Source organism: Lissotriton vulgaris, unplaced genomic scaffold (genome assembly GCF_964263255.1).
Source record: "Lissotriton vulgaris unplaced genomic scaffold, aLisVul1.2 SCAFFOLD_919, whole genome shotgun sequence".
NCBI classification, from domain to species: Eukaryota; Metazoa; Chordata; class Amphibia; order Caudata; family Salamandridae; genus Lissotriton; species Lissotriton vulgaris.
The window spans coordinates 503,931-523,768 of record NW_028251383.1 but is presented as its reverse complement, the minus strand read 5'-3'; the positions used below and the strand labels follow the sequence as shown (position 1 = coordinate 523,768).

Below are 19,838 nucleotides of genomic sequence, written 5' to 3'. Positions count from 1 at the left end.
GCAAGTACTTCCCAATGGCTGAGCATTACATGTTGAACCTCTTCACTATTTGAAAGGAGAAAGACAGAATTGGGTATGTGACATAAAAACCACATTGTCTCCTCTTGGAGCTGACCCTAAGCTTGATGCAAGAGATTAAGGATGATGCTAGTGACATTATCCAGAGGGACGTTCCTGCCTCTGTATTTTCCGATCACTCTGTGACACTAGTAGTTTGTGACTCCTTTCCAAAGCAGCCACAGGAGGGCCTATTTTCTCACCAGGTTCCTCCATGACATGCAGGGTCCTTGAGCTTTGCAGGATAACTAAAGATGCCTTTGTTGGTGAAAGAGATGAATCAAATACCAGAGTATTGGAGGTAGCTGGCACACCTATCATAGGGGGCATGGAATCTCCAACAGTGTCTGTGGAAGCAATGAAAGCACTAAAGACTTTTGTAGGTGAAAAAGAAGGTCCCAAAATGCCTGTAACTGTGCCACTGTCATCCAGAAGTGCTATCGGAAGCAGAAGAGGATTGTGTACATGTTTTCGAGGCATCAACGTTTTTAGGAGTGATGTCAAGGGCAAAGAGGAGCTAAGAAACTCGTCTTGGAGATCTGAGGGGCTTCCAACTGTAGAAGACAATGAATGCCTGGGGAAATCAGTAGTAGAAAGAGTATGATAAGGTCCTGTACTTATGGTTTTAGAGGGGACATCCATCATTGTATGAGGTAGAGATGGATCAATTAATTGTTTAGGAAACATAAAGCAGTCAGGACATTTTGGTAAATATAACTTTGACATGCTATCTTGTCTAAGGGGTTGTGAATGAACATGGATTTCTGAGGAATGAAGAGGGAGAACAGAGGTTTCTTTTGTAGAAAACATGGAAGACATAGGGGTAGTTGTAAGACTTGAGAGTGTTGCAGGGACAACAGTACTAGCAAGAGATGAGAAATGATCTGCTTTAAAAATCTGAGAAAGAGAGGTGTCTTGAGGTGGATGCATAGAGGGGTATGGTTCTGTGGTAGAAATTGGAGGTTTTGTCGTGCGAGCAAGGCTTATTGTGAAAATTTCATTTGTGGGAGGCACCCTAGGTAAGTAAGTTATTTTTGAGCTGATAGGATGGATATTCGAAACTTGAGGTACATTTGGTGTAATTGTAGGACATGAAGGGGTAACTTCAAGTCCTGACAGGAATGTAGTGGTAGTTGGGTGAGTGGGTTTCAGCACGGTGCTGTTTGTCATGTGGGTGGAAATGTTCCAGGTGCTCATCTTAGCTGTAACAGAAAAGGTGGAGTGCTGTTCAGAAATGGTGAGACGTTCATCTGGTAAGCCGAAGATATCCTGAGAAAGGAGGATGTTTTGTTTGTTATCAGGCAGCTTATCTAATTTTCCCAGTGGTGGTCTCTTCCTTTTTAAAATGAGTTTGCGGAGCTTGGATTGTTGCTTCGGGTAAGTAGGAGTGGGAGCACTGACAGTATTGACCAACGGGTCGGTTACTCCTCTGGGATTTCGGAAAACTTTAATTGGTTCCATTTCTTCAAAATCGGATAAAATGTGGCTATCCAAAGGTAAGTCTTCATCTGAAAGAAAAATCAGTGATATAGCATCATGAGAACACTTTCAAAGAGAAAGATTAGATGAAGCAAAATATGCTGTTTTATAGGCATGCACTTCTGATCCTTATTTCTGCCTGTGTCCTCACCCAAAGGGTCAGCTGTTTCCCATAGTAATTCTGGGGCATATTATCAAGGGGGTTTATCTCCGCTTTTTTGGCTTTAAAAGCCAAGAAAGCGGGGATAAAATTATCTCCCTATTACCTAGCTGTCGCTAACACCAGCTAGCGACAGCTAGTAGGAGATAGCGACCATCTTGGGCCCCACTTTGCATGTCAGTGATATTTATCACTAATGACATGCAAAGTGGGCGTGCCAAGATGTTAGCGACTGAAAACAGTCGCTAACATCGCTATCTCCTATTACCAACTTTTGGAGATATTCGCGCTAAGCGGGAATATCTCCAAAAGCTAACACCTGCCCTGAGCAGTTCTTAGCCATGTTATCCAATGGGAGGTGGATAACATGGCTAAGAGCATTAGCTCGGTAATTCATGAATATCGCGGACTTTTCAGCGATATTCATGCATTGCGGCGATTTTTATCGCTTTTGCGATAAACCTTGGTAATATCAAGGTTTATTTGCTGTAAAAATCGCTGCAGCTCAGCGGTAAATTTTTGTCTCTAACCAAGCAATAGCGATAATTATCGCTATTGCTTGGTAATATGCCCCTCTGTTCTCTCTTGCTCATTCTGACTTCATACCTGGTATTCTCTCTACCTAATGTTTACAGAGTGAGATTATACATTTCCTTCACCCATCATGTCCTCTAATTTCTCCTCAACCCTTTGCATGTATTTTTCTTCCTGAAATATTTTAATCATCTCCTCCCTCTTGCCTTTATAACATCTCTTGTGACTCAACACAGCCGCTATGTCTTGTCACTCAATTGTCATCTTATCTGTTGTCTCCAGCCTTCACTGCTACAACTCCTTTCCCAGCAATGCTCACACAATATCCTTCAATGATACACTGGCAATCAATCATTCTATGATCTCTGGTCCCTTAAACTCTGCTGACATACCTTATTTCGCCCCCCCTTCCAATATATCCAGTACTCGTCAGCATTCTGACACATTCAGTATCCTTAATACTTTTGTGCTTTTCCCTCACCTATCAAATTATACAATGATTCCACTAACAAACATTTGTAATTGAACACTGCTCTTTGTATCCACTACCGCTCCTGCTTCCGTTTGTTTTGCATGCTGCGTTTCCACCTCTTTTGATTTAATCAATATTCTCATGTGTCTCTCGTGATGCATCTTTCCTCAATCAATTTGCAATGACCTTCATTCCGACTGCTGCCTAAGTTGTGGCTGCGGACACAGCACTAAATGAGAGGGGTGTGGCTGTCAGTGGTGCTAATCGTACATGCTCTCGTATAGTTACATACCTTCTGGACAGACCGGACAGCATGCTCCAGCTGCATGTACAGGTGCCTGCTCACAGTCAAGCAGTGGACAAGAATCCCCTCTCGATTCACAGTGCACATTTCCAGCCTATGGCGAAAAATGCAGAATATATGGTTGGTAGAGTATATCTGTGGTGCACTTCTGATATTCTCTCCTCTAACCACAGACTAGGACCATCAGAGAGTTGGACCAGAGTGACATGTTGTGGATCAGGGTCCCTCACTGAAATAGACATAGCCATATTTATGGGACACCACAAGCAGTGAATTAGGGTCCTTCACTGGAGTGATGTAGTGGCCTTTAGGGGCTTGAATCATCAGCCATCAGCATAGCTGCACCATGAAAAATTAGCCTAAAACATGGTGAATCATGTGCCCTCTGCAAATGTATATTAATGGTCATTAGTAAATATTAATCATGTATCTAACAGAGCATGTGACTCAGTAGCGATGATGATGTGAACTATAGGCCTAAATAGGTGTGAATCGGGGGCTCTCCAAGTGGGCACAAAAAGAGTAATAAGCCTTTCTGAACCAAGAAGTGAAAATGAACTATTTGCACTCAGTGGATATTAATTTGGGGGGCCTTAGTCATAGCAAATCATGGGCTCAGCATCGTTATATTAGAGGTATGCAGTTGGAGTGGCTCTTCTACAGCTGAGAATGAAAGGCTCACTGTAAATGTCAATCAGAGTCTTACGGTTATGGAATCAGAAGTCTGAAGAGGGTGAATCATTGGCCCTGTGTAAAAGTGAATCAATGGCCCTTAGCGGCCGCGAGTTATGGTCACTAACGCATCCAATAAATGTGCCTTCATACGTGTGAATCATGAACCCTAAGTATTTGTTAAGTAGTGTCCCTAATCCAGGTATTAAATGACTTTTAAGATTGATGTAATGCAGCGGTTCTCGTGCTGGATGACGTTTTTAAAAGTTCAAGAAGCTTTAACCATCAGTGGGTGAATTATGAACACATACTTAATGTGGATGAAGAAACCCTGATGTTTCAATGATACCGCTGCGTTTTAAATATGAACATTGTTATTGTCTATCTTGAGGAATGGGTTTATGCTTAAGGCGTACCTACCTCACAGTGACACAGGATGCAAGGATCCGCCTTTGATACATAGTAGCCTCCATCTTCTAGGACCTGATCCTCGTACAGACACTCTGTCCACAAAAGAGACAAAAGTCAGAGAGGATCCAATGTGCTTAGCATCATGATCACAAGGAAATGGTATTATTTACTAAAATCTGCAGTCCTTCTTTATGATTTGCAGTCATTAGTAAGCCCTGTAATCATTCTAAAGATAAGTAAACTTTCTGAACGTCTGTAGGATGTACTGATCTGCAGAGGTTGTATACATCTACAATCTACACTCTTAAAAATCTGCAATGATTTTTAGGATCTGTAATCAGATTAAGCAAAATATTTACTTCTAAAAGTATTTTGACAGTGCAATAAAGATTCACACGCTGTGCATTATTCTACCATACAGTGGTTAGGTACACAATTGCATCTATTTATTAAAAAAACACATTTTGCGGCTGGTCTGGGAAAATGTCCAAAGCAGTGCCTCTTCTTACATCGATTGAAAACCTGTAGTGCCCCATGATCTGCTAAAATATTCATTATCATCTTCCATTCCATGCAAAGATCGTTTCTCAAAAGCTTAACCTTAAAGTCAAGGCATTTGTACACTTCCTAGGGAATTTAGAAGAAGTCCACTTGAATTTAAACTGATTTCAAAATACAAATGTCTTACGGGTAATATATCAGTCTATCATTGATCTATGTGCTCTGCACAGAGCACCAAGCAGTACTCCCCTTGTGAGAAAGTTAGATTAGATGTTCGCAGATTCTTAAACAAATGTCTATGCACTGTTGCCTATACATGTGCATTACTTCTTTTATTTGTAAAATGCAAGTAATAGTTGTAAACATATTGACTAAGTATCTACCCCAAAAATGTATTTAAAGTGAATATTGATTATAACTAAAGCATTAGGTAGACTTCCACACAAAGAGTGCATGCCTGATGCTTGTTTTTTTGTTGATTGATAGCATATATGGTGCATTTCACAATACACACTGGCAAACTTGATTTGGTAACTGCGTCACATTTGGCTTGTAATTCAAAAACGTACCCAGCTGCTTTGATTAATTGTTGTGGTTTTTCTAACTTTTAGTTATGCAAATGTTATTCAATTGTTTGTCTATGTGATGATGGTGAGGGACCAACTTGGTAACGGTTCAAGAAGTAGGTTGCCCATATTTCCCCTGATGGGTAGAAGCTTCTTAGAGACTTATCAGCAACAACACTTAAGACTTGGGCATTAGGGGTCTTCTTTTTGTTCGTCAATTATTTGGTGGCCTCCAAAAATGGTAAAGGCTCCACTTCTGATTCCTTCTGCTTGAAACTTGGGTATGTTTATTTACTATAATCTTTCCTCTTTTACTCATTTTAACAAATATGATTCAATTTGCTTTCTTTGATTAAAGTTTGTGTGTAAATTGCGTTCAATTCTTCTGATGTACTGTCACAAAACAGAAGCACAGATTGTTATGGCTTCTACCTGCACAAGACAGGCTCCTTACATCGTGGCCTGCCTATGTCCTAATATTATTGAAATTACAGAATTGAAACTTTTGAAGGTTAATTATTTATAACACATCCTTGTTGTTACTCATTTATGTTAAACAGCTAACAACCATTGACAAAGGCAATCGTACTGATAGGTTTTAGTTGTAGTTGGTTGTTGTGTTATATATTGGGATGCAATACATCTCAGAAAAAAACCAAAATACCGGTCGGGTAGCACATTATGGGAATCACAGAAATGTATTTCACGTGTTCCGTTTTAGAGAGTCAACACCTTTTTCATCCCAAGACCAGTCTTTACATATATCTATATGACTGATGGTAAATGGGCAAAATATCGATTCCAAAATATAGACAAACCAAAATATCGAGTCCAAAATATAGAATGGACAAAATATCGAATGGAAAGAATATAGACATCAAAAATATCGTTTTGAAGGTAAGTAATGTAATATCGATTTTAAAAATATAGACAGTCAAAATATCGAAGTACATAATATAGTTTATTACAAATATCGAGTTTTTAATAATATAAAAATTTTTAAAGTGTTTTTTATGTTAGTATATGTGTGAAAAATGTATATGTTTTTGTAATTTATTTTAAGTAATTAATTTTATGTTATTTAATTAGTGTGTAATTTAATTCTGTAGTGGGTTGTGGTTTTATAGGGGAATAGGGTGGGAAGTAATTTAATTATAATTAATTAAATATGTTAATTTTTTAATTGGTATTTATTTTGATTAAAATGTTAATGACTTTTTAATTGATAATTAATTAATTCTTAAATGATTATTTTTTATTAATTGATTAATTGATAATTATGTGAATAATATTAATTTATTTTCTGTAACTGGTTGTAGGTTTTTAGGGGAATAGGGTGGGAAGAAATTTAATTATAATAATTAAATATGTTAATTTTTTTATTGGTATTTATTTTGAACAAATTGTTAATACTTTTTAATTGATAATTATTTAATTCTTAATTGATAATTAATTTTTATTAATTGATTAATTGATAATTATGTGAATTATATTAATTTATTTTCAATAGAGTGGGAATAGTAAAATTTACCCCTATGCTATCCAACGCTTTCCCTACTGTTGCACTCTCTGGAGTAGGAATTGTAATTTTTACCCCTACGCTATCCAACGCTTTCCCTACTGTTGCAATCTCTGGAGTGGAAATAGTAATTTTTACCCCTACGCTATCCAACACTTTCCCTACTGTTGCACTCTCTGGAGTGGGAATAGTACATTTTACCCCTACGCTATCCAACGCTTTCCCTATTGTTGCACTTTCTGGAGTGGGAATAGTAATTTTTACCCCTACGCTATCCAACGCTTTCCCTACTGTTGCACTCTTTGGAGTGGGAATAGTCATTTTTACCTCTACGCTATCCAACGTTTTCCCTACTGTTGCACTCTCTGGAGTGGGAATAGTAATTTTTACCCCTGCGCTATCCAACGCTTTCCCTACTGTTGCACTCTCTGGAGTGGGAATATTAATTTTTACCCCTACGCTATCCAACGTTTTCCCTACTGTTGCACTCTCTGGAGTGGGAATAGTAATTTTTACCCCTGCGCTATCCAACGCTTTCCCTACTGTTGCACTCTCTGGAGTGGGAATAGTAATTTTTACCCCTGCGCTATCCAATGCTTTCCCTACTGTTGCACTCTCTGCAGTGGGAATAGTAATTTTTACTACTACGCTATCCAACGCTTTCCCTACTGTTGCACTCTTTGGAGTGGGAATAATAATTTTTACCCCTACGCTATCCAACGCTTTCCCTACTGTTGCACTTCCAGGAATGGGAATAGTAATTTTTACACCTCCGCTATCCTACGGTAATAATATTGTTTATTTTTCTTTTAATATTATGTTAATATATATATACATGTTTTAACAGATATGATTGTATCTTTTTTTATAAGTTAAATTAGTAATTTATTAATTTTAAGGTAATTTAAGTATTTTTAAGTATATTTTAGCTATTTATTTTTAATATTTTTTTAATTTTACATTAATTTTAGGAATTCGATATTCCCTACTGTTGCACTCTCTGGAGTGGGAATAGTAATTTTTACCCCTACGCTATTTAACGCTTTCCCTATTGTTGCACTTTCTGGAGTGGGAATAGTAATTTTAACCCCTACGCTATCCAACGCTTTCCCTACTGTTGCACTCTCTGGAGGGAGAATAGTAATTTTTACCTCTACGCTATCCAACGTTTTCCCTACTGTTGTACTCTCTGGAGTGGGAATAGTAACTTTTACCCCCGCGCTATCCAACGCTTTCCCTCCTGTTGCACTCTCTGGAGTGGGAATATTAATTTTTACCCCTACGCTATCCAACGTTTTCCCTACTGTTGCACTCTCTGGAGTGGGAATAGTAATTTTTAACCCTGCGCTATCCAACGCTTTCCCTACTGTTGCACTCTCTGGAGTGGGAATAGTAATTTTTACCCCTATGCTATCCAATGCTTTCCCTACTGTTGCACTCTCTGGAGTGGGAATAGTAATTTTTACTCCTACGCCATCCAATGCTTTCCCTACTGTTGCACTCTCTGGAGTGGGAATAGTTATTTTTACCCCTACGCTATCCAACGCTTTCCCTACTTTGCACTCTCTGGAGTAGGAATAGTAATTTTTACCCCTACGCTATCCAACAATTTCCCTACTGTTGCACTCTTTGGAGTGGGAATAGTAATTTTTACCCCTACGCTATCCAACACTTTCCCTACTGTTGCACTTCCAGGAGTGGGAATAGTAATTTTTTCACCTCTGCTATCCTACGGTAATAATATTGTTTATTTTTCTTTTAATATTATGTTAATATATATATATATATATATGTTTTAACAGATATGATTGTATCTTTTTTTTTATAAGTTAAATTAGTTATTTATTAATTTTAAGGTAATTTAAGTATTTTTAAGTATATTTTAGCTATTTATTTTTAATATTTTTTTAATTTTACATTAATTTTACGAAATTCGATATTTTTATAATGTATATATAAACGATATTTTGGGGTTGATATTGTGGTACTCACCTGTTTGTAGATAGGAATTCGATATTTTGTCTGTCAATATTTTGGAATCTATATTTTGGGTAGTCTATATTTTGTCCCTCGATATTTAGTCAGTGATCCATGACTGATTGCAATGAGCAGCTGTGGGCCTATCCCGAAGCCTGGTTTGAGCATTTCTTCCAAAGTTGATGCTGCATGCAGTGCAAAACACTGGAAAAAAAACACATTTTAAAAGTCTGAAGTGTAGGGTCTGCTTCCTTTGGTTACCCCCACTTTTTGCTGTGTTTCACTGGTTTTTCGACTTTAGTCTGGCAGTGGCCCTGCTAATCAGGACAACAGCCTGGCTGTTCTCTCTCTAAATTGATTGCATGTACTTTAGGTACATACCAGATTGGTTACTGAGATACCTTGTGAGCCGCTAGTATATGGTACCTTAGGTACCAAGGGCATAGGTACCCCAGAGGTCTACCAGGGGCTGAAGCATGTATTATGCCACCCCTGGGAAGCCTTCTAAAATGACACTACAGGTCTGCACTTGCAGCCTGGGTAAGGTATTGTAAGCACCCCTTACTGGGATATAGTATACCTATATCCACCATTTAAAACAGACACATGTTAACCTATAAGTCACTCCTGTGTCAGGCCTTGACAATCCTGAAGGCAGAGTGCTTGGTTTTGTGCGAGAGGGTGCCCTAGCATGAGCTGAGCCCCTCTGCAGCTTTCGGAATACCTTCCCTATAGCTGTTCTGTGTTATGGCCATACCATATACTCTTATGTGCATTATAATCCTCGCGGTTAATGCTAACTTTGGTTTGGCTTTATCAAAACGTGTCCTGTTCGGTGTCAAACACTTTGGCATACTACCCCTGCCGCCAGTTCTGGTGGCGGGGGTAGCATTCCACCCTTCTAGAGGGAGAAGACATGTACACACTTAGGGGCTCATTAGGATTGCGGTTTTTCCGCATCCTCGGGGCCGGCGGAAGCCACCGCCGGCCCAGAGGATGCGCAAAAACCGCAGGGGACTGACCAAAGACTCACCGCCACATTAGGATGGCTGGTGGGTCCTGGTTTCCGTCCGCAGCTTTTCCGCCGCGGCTGGCTTACAACCGCGGCGGAAAAGCTCTAATCTGGTGACGGTGTCTCTCAGACACCGTCAGGCAGATTAGGATGGGATGTAAAACATGCTTTTCCGCTGCGGCTTTTCCGCTGTGGAAAAGCATGTGTAACTTCACTGCGGGGCCCGTTGCGGGCCCCCTAGGGGAAGTGGGGGAGGGTGCACATGGGGGGTACCTATGCTACCCCCCTGCATTTGTGTGCAGAAAGCGGCAGGCACCGCGAGGTGCCTGCCTCTTTCTGCATGCAAATGCAATTACTGCATTTTTAACATTGCCGCGGGTGCAGCTTGAAGCCGCACCCGCCGCAATGTTAAAAATAGAGGATGTGACCGCCAGGGTGGCGGTCACATCCTAATCGCACAGGAGGGGACTCCGCAGCCCATGCGGCGGTCCCCTCCTCCTCAGTGATCGCGGACGGACTTGCGTCCGTCCGCGATCATAATCGGCCCCTAACTTTCCTGGTAAATGTTTAAAAGAGCCCCAGCATCACAAAATGGATGCTGCTGCCACAGACACGAGTCTGACCTCCTTCTGCTGTACGAAACTCCAGCAGGGGAGGCCTGGACAATAGGTTTCCTTCCCAGGCAGGTGCTAGCACCTCCCCAGACAGGCTTTAGTGTATTAGGGCAGGGTGAGTTGCATTCAGTGAATGCTTTTCAGACCAGTGGCGGCTGGTGACATTTGAAAGTGGTGAGGCGTAAACTTATTGTGGTCCCCGACTGCGGCGAACCAGTGTAGCAAGGATGCCCAAAGAACCTACAGGGGGTTCGAGGGGTTGTCCCCTCGAAAAAAAAATTGGAAAAAGAGTGGACAAATGGTGCATTTTCAAGCAAATTTAAGAAAGGAAGAATAATAAAGCAATACAATTGAATTAATCATCATTTGAGAAATTGCCAAATTTTATGAGCTTTAGAGGACAATATTTGCGTATGCTGATGTTATCATTTGCCTATATTTACTTGTGAACATACTGATACACTTGTAACTGTTTTGTGCAATATAAAAAAACATTTGCTCATGCTATGCAAGCAAAAACACGCATAGGGAGCACGGAGGAATAAGCCCAGAACCGGCGTCTTATGCACACACTATATCTGTGTTTGTGTATACAAGCTATTAGACGTCAGCTGAAGGCCTACTCACTGAAAAACACAGGGAGTGGCCAAAACAGCAGTATTAAACACCCTGGACTGTAATATATTTAACACTAGTGCAAAACCTATGGAACTAGCATAAAACTGTGCGCAGCCCTGGCTTCAGCAGCAACAATATGGAAGAACATGCAATACCCGTCTTGCGATGAAACTGAAGATGACACGACCAGTACAGACAAAAGCTACTACTCTCTCATCACCTACCAACAGTAATGCCTAAAACAACAGATGACACCTTGTGAGTGAAGGGACAAACAGAATCGAACGTGAGGACAGTGGCGGACCGTCCATTGGGGGCGTTGGGGCGTTGCCCCCCCGCCCGCACCTGCAGCTCCCTCGGCGTACTGCTCTAGTCTGAACTGAAGTAAACTCTCAGTTTACTTCAGTTCAAAGCGCCGACGGACAATGCCTGTCAGTCAGCATGATGCAGGACCGCCCACCCCATTCAGAGTCTGAAGGGGGTGGGCGGTCCTGTGTCATGTTGACTGACAGGCATAAGGCATTGTGTGAGGCAGGCAGCAGCACACAGGTGCGCATGAGTGGGCATGAAGGCACGTTTTTTAACCTTGCCCACGCATGCGCACTTGTGCCTGCGCATGCCCATTAGAAGAGCGAAACCTCGCTCTGCTAATGGGCATGCGGGCAGAAAGCAACCATGCCCTGTGTCACTCCTGGTGCTGCTCCAGCACCAGGATTGGCTGAGGACGGAGGGCGGGGTACCGGTTTCCGCTCCAGTGTGAAGGCGCCAAGATCCCACTCCCAGAAGAAGATGCGGCGCTGACCGGCGGTAAGGTAAGTGCGCAACTTTGATAATTGGAAGGTGCTAGGGATTTCCGTGTGGGGCAGAGTGCAGGATATCGGCATGGTAACGCTCCCACGCTTTAATTACACACTTGGGAGTCCCCCCGCCGACCCGTGTCTAATAATTCTCTGCTGGCCCTTGAGTAGATTTGTTTAAAAAAATGTGTCCTAGTGACAAGGTGGCGTTGAAAAATCAGAATAAACTTCTCCTCATGGCTGCGCACTAGACCGAACTGTGTCATGCAGCGAAAATCACTTTTTGTCCTTTTGCTTTCATCACATTAGCTTCCAAAATTCGGCGGGCATACGGATCAGCTAAATGCCAGCATTAAGCAATAAATGACCCTTGATGATACTGGTGGTGGAAAATATTGCCTGGGCAACAGAGCGCGCGCCACTCTTTCCTAAGATACCAGTGCAGACAGTTATTATGGAGAAAGTTGCTAGAGGGAAATGACCGTCTTTTGGAAATTAATGATGAACGGCTCTAGTACAAGAATGGAGTGTGCTTATTAGCAGCGAAGGTTCATTACTGCAATTAATTACATTGAGACAGACTTCCAAAACTGTGCACTGCTCTAACAAAATAAGTGACAAGGAGAGGTTCTCTTCTCCCGCATACGGAGCTGTCATCAATGCAGGTTTTGCATTCTGCCTCCTGGTCTCCTCACGTTCGATTCTGTTTGTCCCTTCACTCACAAGGTGTCATCTGTTGTTTTAGGCATTACTGTTGGTAGGTGATGAGAGAGTAGTAGCTTTTGTCTGTACTGGTCGTGTCATCTTCAGTTTCATCGCAAGACGGGTATTGCATGTTCTTCCATATTGTTGCTGCTGAAGCCAGGGCTGCGCACAGTTTTATGCTAGTTCCATAGGTTTTGCACTAGTGTTAAATATATTACAGTCCAGGGTGTTTAATACTGCTGTTTTGGCCACTCCCTGTGTTTTTCAGTGAGTAGGCCTTCAGCTGACGTCTAATAGCTTGTATACACAAACACAGATATAGTGTGTGCATAAGACGCCGGTTCTGGGCTTATTCCTCCGTGCTCCCTATGCGTGTTTTTGCTTGCATAGCATGAGCAAATGTTTTTTTATATTGCACAAAACAGTTACAAGTGTATCAGTATGTTCACAAGTAAATATAGGCAAATGATAACATCAGCATACGCAAATATTGTCCTCTATAGCTCATAAAATTTGGCAATTTCTCAAATGATGATTAATTCAATTGTATTGCTTTATTATTCTTCCTTTCTTAAATTTGCTTGAAAATGCACCATTTGTCCACTCTTTTTCCAATTTTTTTTCGAGGGGACAACCCCTCGAACCCCCTGTAGGTTCTTTGGGCATCCTTGCTACACTGGTTCGCCGCAGTCGGGTACCACAATAAGTTTACACCTCACCACTTTCAAATGTCACCAGCCGCCACTGCGTGAGGAGACCAGGAGGCAGAATGCAAAACCTGCATTGATGACAGCTCCGTATGCGGGAGAAGAGAACCTCTCCTTGTCACTTATTTTGTTAGAGCAGTGCACAGTTTTGGAAGTCTGTCTCAATGTAATTAATTGCAGTAATGAACCTTCGCTGCTAATAAGCACACTCCATTCTTGTACTAGAGCCGTTCATCATTAATTTCCAAAAGACGGTCATTTCCCTCTAGCAACTTTCTCCATAATAACTGTCTGCACTGGTATCTCAGGAAAGAGTGGCGCGCGCTCTGTTGCCCAGGCAATATTTTCCACCACCAGTATCATCAAGGGTCATTTATTGCTTAATGCTGGCATTTAGCTGATCCGTATGCCCGCCGAATTTTGGAAGCTAATGAGATGAAAGCAAAAGGACAAAAAGTGATTTTCGCTGCACGACACAGTTCGGTCTAGTGCGCAGCCATGAGGAGAAGTTTATTCTGATTTTTCAACGCCACCTTGTCACTAGGACACATTTTTTTAAACAAATCTACTCAAGGGCCAGCAGAGAATTATTAGACACGGGTCGGCGGGGGGCATCCCAAGTGTGTAATTAAAGCGTGGGAGCGTTACCATGCCGATATCCTGCACTCTGCCCCACACGGAAATCCCTAGCACCTTCCAATTATCAAAGTTGCGCACTTACCTTACCGCCGGTCAGCGCCGCATCTTCTTCTGGGAGTGGGATCTTGGCGCCTTCACACTGGAGCGGAAACCGGTACCCCGCGCTCCGTCCTCAGCCAATCCTGGTGCTGGAGCAGCACCAGGAGTGACACAGGGCATGGTTGCTTTCTGCCCGCATGCGCATTAGCAGAGCGAGGTTTCGCTCTTCTAATGGGCATGCGCAGGCACAAGTGCGCATGCGTGGGCAAGGTTAAAAAACGTGCCTTCATGCCCACTCATGCGCACCTGTGTGCTGCTGCCTGCCTCACACAATGCCTTATGCCTGTCAGTCAACATGACACAGGACCGCCCACCCCCTTCAGACTCTGAATGGGGTGGGCGGTCCTGCATCATGCTGACTGACAGGCATTGTCCGTCGGCGCTTTGAACTGAAGTAAACTGAGAGTTTACTTCAGTTCAGACTAGAGCAGTACGCCGAGGGAGCTGCAGGTGCGGGCGGGGGGGCAACGCCCCAACGCCCCCAATGGACGGTCCGCCACTGTTTCAGACACTGCCTGGGGCACACAAGGTGCTCCACGCATTTCAAAGTTCAAACCAGTTGCTGGGGCAGTCCCAGCTCTGGCGTGAAACTGGACAAAGGGAAAGGGGTGTAACCACCCCCTCCCCAGGGCCTCCCATAGGTGGGTCCCTAGAGTTAGTCCAACCCCTAAACTTAGCATAAGTATAGGAACCCAGTTTTTGAGACTTTAGATTACCTTGGATGAAACACTGAAGATGAAATCCTGGACCTTTGACATTCCATATCGACTGGAAGAATCTCCCTTGAGGTCAAGGAGTGACCGCCCTGTTCAAACAGGCACCAAAGAAGCATCTTGCCGGCCTGCATTTTCCAGGCTCCCGCCGGATCCCAAAGAATTTGCGACACAAGACACAAACTTCGAGACATCTCCGAGGCTGACACGAGTCCCCAACAAAGCTGAGACCTTTAGCTATCACGGGAGAAGTGGGCCCGGAACTCCTGGACATCCTGCAAGTTTGCAAGTGCACATACTTCCCGAAGTTTACCGAAGTTGTGCATTGGGCTATGTATTGCCCTTACCCCGAGCACCTTTTGCACCGAAGCTGAGAGGCCTACACTCCATGAGTGTTCTGTGGGCCCATTTTCTTCACAGCAGCTCGAGGCTCCTTCGCGATCCCTAGTCATTGGCTATTGGGTCTCCACGAAGGACAATCCTTTGTTTCTTGAGCTTTCCTGGTTGCTCCAGATGCGCTCTGACTCCCCTCCAAAGGGTGAGTCCCTCAGACCTTGCTGGTCTGCACCAAAGCCAATCACTGCATCTTGCGCGGGTTGCTGTTGTCAAGGTTTGTTGGGTCCAATCCGGATTCCGACACTGCAGCACTCGACATCCTTCTTGGGACAGCTTGAATCCAGCTCCTGGTCATCGTCGATGCCTCCTGGTCCTCGTGGCTGAAGACTCAAGCTTCACCTACTCCACTTGAAAGCGCCTGACATCGGCTGGAATCTTCTTATCCCATCCTGGTCACTGGCTAGTGACCCAGACTCTGTCCCCTCTGCTTTCAGGTTCTTGAATCTCCGATCCACCTTTGGATCCACCCGGACACTTTTTCCTCTGGTCGCCTGCAGCACTTCTTCGCAGCTCTCCATTGAAATCGACGAAACACAACATGAAAACACACCTATGCACCCGGCTTCCCTGGGTGAGGTAACACGAGTACTCCGGTGCTCCCATGGGTATTGACTCTCGAAGTGTCCTAGTCTAAAGGGGTTTCACTGCAGTCCACTCCTAAGTGGACTGCAGTGGTTTAGACACTGCACGTGTCCCCCGTGGGTCTCCTGCATCCCTAGCTTGGGTGGTTCCTGGTTGCCTCAGCCGTTCTACAAGCCCTAGGCCTCACTACTATCCCTCATGTGGTTCTTATACCACTATTTTAGTATATGGTTTGTGAGGCCCCTAGAGCAAAACGTATACTGTGTTAGTTACTGTGTGCTATTTAAAGTCTTTGTATTGTACTTTTGCCTCTAGCTCCATAAAATAGACTAGAGGGGTTGTGTTTAGAATAAATACATATATATTTGATGATATATACCTGGTGTGGTGCTCTTTCATTTGATCATTCAAGAGATTATAGACTGGTAAAACAAGCTGCTTTACATTCCTTCAAGACTTAGCCTGAAGGTTGCTCTCCACAGCTACCACTAGGATAGCTTTCTATAAATTTGTCTTTACCCTACCATAAATAAGGGGTTGTTTGGACTGGTGCAAGGTGCCAACTGGAATAGTGGATATCATATGCCAGGCCAACTTCTCACACACATCACAGTAACTGTTGAACATATAAATGCAGTAAGATATAGGGCAGTCTTTTATGTGTTCACTATTTCAAAACTATATGTTCCAGCTGCTTTATAAGCCTTGCTTTATTACTAAATCAAAAATTGCTTTAAAATGCATCATTTGACAATCTTTTTTTAAAAACAATTCTCTGGAGAAGGATCCAGCCTGGACTCCACTTTTGTTCTTTATACTTGCTCGCGTCGCTCACATAAAAGTCACATCTAAATTTTACACCACACCACTTTCAAAAGTCACAAGCCACCACTGATGTCCCTGGCAGCTAAACTTCAAATCATCCAAAGCCCGGCAGCCTCTCTGGTTTTAGGCTTGCAGCTAGAGAAATTATTCAAAGAACTAAGAGGCAATTCATTGACTGCTAGACGGAAAATAAATTTTGTTCAAGATCCTATATATTTGCCATCATGTGAGTCTTCAAACAGGCTTCGTGCTTTTGCAGTCACACTCAGAAGAGTGGAGAACACTGGATTCAGGCAGACCTGCCAAAGAAGCTCTTATCTTAACAATGCCTTGAACCCCTAGAACTAATGCTCACACAAACATTGATATTTTTACACAATTAGTGTTTTATGTGTTAACCTAATATAGATCATATGAATTAGAATTATACCTCTGATGATAGATACATTAGCAAACAATATTGTTATACAAGTGAATAAAATATAGACCCCAATCATTATTCATCACACAACCCTACGCAAATAGTTTACAAAGTTCCTATTTGTCTCACAGCATCACAGTGTTATGTTATTTAATATAGAGCCATGTAATGCCCCACTTACCTTTATTGAACTAGTGTCTTCTCAGTAAAGTGCCCATATGGACAACATGTCCCTCAGCTTCTGGTTCTCTCTCTGTCCTGTCCTAATTAGAAAGAGTGTATACACCTTTCACCTCACAGTATTCATGTGAGGCTGCTTGTGACCATTTCACTATGAACCACAGTGTTGCAATATCCAGCAAAGCACAATGCCTTTCCTTTGAAGCATTTTGAAGTTTTAGCATGTTGATCACTTTATTATGGAAACTGGAGACTAAGGGGCCGATTATGATCGCGGACGGACGCAAGTCCGTCCGCGATCACTGAGGAGGAGGGGACCTCCGCATGGGCTGCGGAGTCCCCTCCTGTGCGATTAGGATGTGACCGCCACCCTGGCGGTCACATCCTCTATTTTTAACATTGCGGCGGGTGCGACTTCAAGCTGCACCCGCGGCAATGTTAAAAATGCAGTAATTGCATTTGCATGCAGAAAGAGGCAGGCACCTCGCGGTGCCTGCCGCTTTCTGCATACAAATGCAGGGGGGTACCATAGGTACCCCCCATGTGCACCCTCCCCCCCTTCACCTAGGGGGCCCGCAACGGGCCCCGCAGTGAAGTTACACATGCTTTTCCATGGCGGAAAAGCCGCCGCGGAAAAGCATGTTTTACATCCCATCCTAATCTGCCTGACGGTGTCTGAGAGACACCGTCACCAGATTAGAGCTTTTCCACCGCGGTTGTAAGCCAGCCGCGGCGGAAAAGCTGCGGACGGAAACCAGGACCCACCAGCCATCCTAATGTGGCGGTGGGTCTTTGGTCAGTCCGCTGCGGTTTTTGCGCATCCTCTGGGCCGGCGGTGGCTTCCGCCGGCCCCGAGGATGCGGAAAAAACGCAATCCTAATGAGCCCCTTAGTACTGCACACTGCAGAAAACAAGAATTGGGGTAGTGTAAAGAAATAAAGTGTTTCTGCTTTTCAGCATAGAGAGCACTGAGAAGAAGGGCATGGGCGCAACTTTGTACACACAACAAAACATTATTCTGCCTCATTTGCCACAAATGAAGCAAGACTCTCTCATTCATTTTAAGAACTTTGTTTCAGACTTGATGTTAAGTTAACACGGCTGTGTACACAATATAATGCATCTAGACATGTCTCTGACACTGTAACAAGACTTCCTCTGGTTGTGCTGCTCCGGGTGACTAACATGTGTTTTCTTTTCCTTATCTCTTTTGAGATAATACTTCTGCCAAATGGAAGTGTTGTAATCAACAGATGTTGTATTGCTCAATATAGTACTCAATCTACCAACCCCTGACAGGTGGAAAACTGAGTTTGTCAACCTTGGGTATAAACCCTTGTCCTTTGGATCACAATATTTACCAGGAGCAGCAGATATTCTGTGTAATGAGCCATCCTCCTGTCTATCTTATTGTCAATACTTTGAAGGTCTTCTCAGTGTCTCTGTGTTTTTTGAAGAAAATATGTACTTCAGTGGCTCATTTGATATGAAAATGTAAGTTGACATTGAGCATGAAGAGAGTGTGTGACTGTGCTTGTGTGCTCATGTGTGTGTACACATCCTAGGCACCACTTTACTTGGTAATTGTCGAGATGAAAATAATCATGCATGCCCATCGATCCAGTGGTGTAATGAAATTTGAGGGTCCTCTCCACAAAGTACATGGAGAGGTCACCCAGCGGAGCCAGTATGGAGCTCTCAGGCCACTGTATGTGCTGAGGGGGTCCCTGGAGATCGGGCCCCACTGCACCTCAGGCGCTGTGGGGGCCTATTTTACGCCATTGCTTCAATATCAGGTGGTCTGCCACTACTAAGCCTCCACCACCCCTAAACACCACCCATCCTTGACTACTAGAACCCCCTCTCCACCCCTAAACACCACTCAATCCTGACCCCTAGAACCCCATCATCACCCCTAAACACCATCCATCCCAGAACACTAAAAATCCCTCATCACCCCTAAACTCTACCCACCACTGATACCTAAACACCCCTTTCTACATTCAAACTCCACTCGTCTCTGAACCCTTAAACCCCTAACCTCCACCCATTCCTGAACCGTAAAACTCTTTCTGGCAATAAATTCCACGAATCCTTGACCCCCAAAACCCATCAGCCCCCCTAAGCTCCACCCATTCTCAATCCTAAAAATGATTTACCACCCCTAAACTCTAACCATCACTCAACCTTAAAAACCCTTCACAGCCCTAAACTCTGCCCGTTCATTAACCCAAAAAACATCTCAACACTCCTACACTCCACCCACCCCTAACCCTAAACAATCCTCACCACCCCTAAATTCCACTCATTTGTGAACCCTAAAATCCTCACCACCCTTAAACCCCACCTATTCCTGATCCCTAAAAGCCCCAACCACCCTTAAACTACTCTCATCCCTGAACCCTAAAAACATCTTTCTACTCCAGAACTCACCCATCACTGACCCCTAAAAAACCTCATCACCCCTAAACATCACCCATCCCTGAACCCAAGAATCCCACACTGCCGCAATTTTAATGTCATTTAGAAAAGTTCAGGTAAATTAATTTTCCTTTAAAATGTGTCCTTGGGGGTGGGTGTGGGGGGGGGGGGGGGGTGGAGGGTCGGACTGTTGGTTTTCCTTTTTTTGGCGTATTGCCTCTCTCTGCACTGTTAACTATTTGCTCTAACAGACCCGCTCCATGCATTTACTAGAGTAATAATGCTTACTGAGACACTTGTTGTCTGTTTTAAGATGATTCTGAGAGCTGGGGGTCATGTTTTCAATTTTGCTATCTGTTCTGGAAATCAATAAAAAGATTTAAAACATAAAATGTGTCCTTGATTTTTTTATATTTTCTTAAAATAGCTTTTCCCTAAAATGTCTTTTCTATTATTC

General features: G+C 43.2%; 1 protein-coding gene across 1 annotated transcript in view; it reads right to left on the bottom strand.

Annotated features, from left to right (window-relative positions):
• Positions 1 to 156: 156 nt before the first annotated feature.
• The window catches only part of LOC147662925 (uncharacterized), a 468,727-nt gene continuing 449,045 nt past the window's right edge, over positions 157 to 19,838 (bottom strand). The window contains exons 25-28 of the mRNA XM_086950793.1: positions 4,099 to 4,181; positions 2,995 to 3,100; positions 820 to 1,565; positions 157 to 750 (exon numbers count right to left, since the gene is read on the bottom strand). Coding sequence (XP_086806919.1) covers positions 157 to 750; positions 820 to 1,565; positions 2,995 to 3,100; positions 4,099 to 4,181 — 1,529 coding nt within the window. The remainder of the gene's footprint in view (positions 751 to 819; positions 1,566 to 2,994; positions 3,101 to 4,098; positions 4,182 to 19,838) is intronic.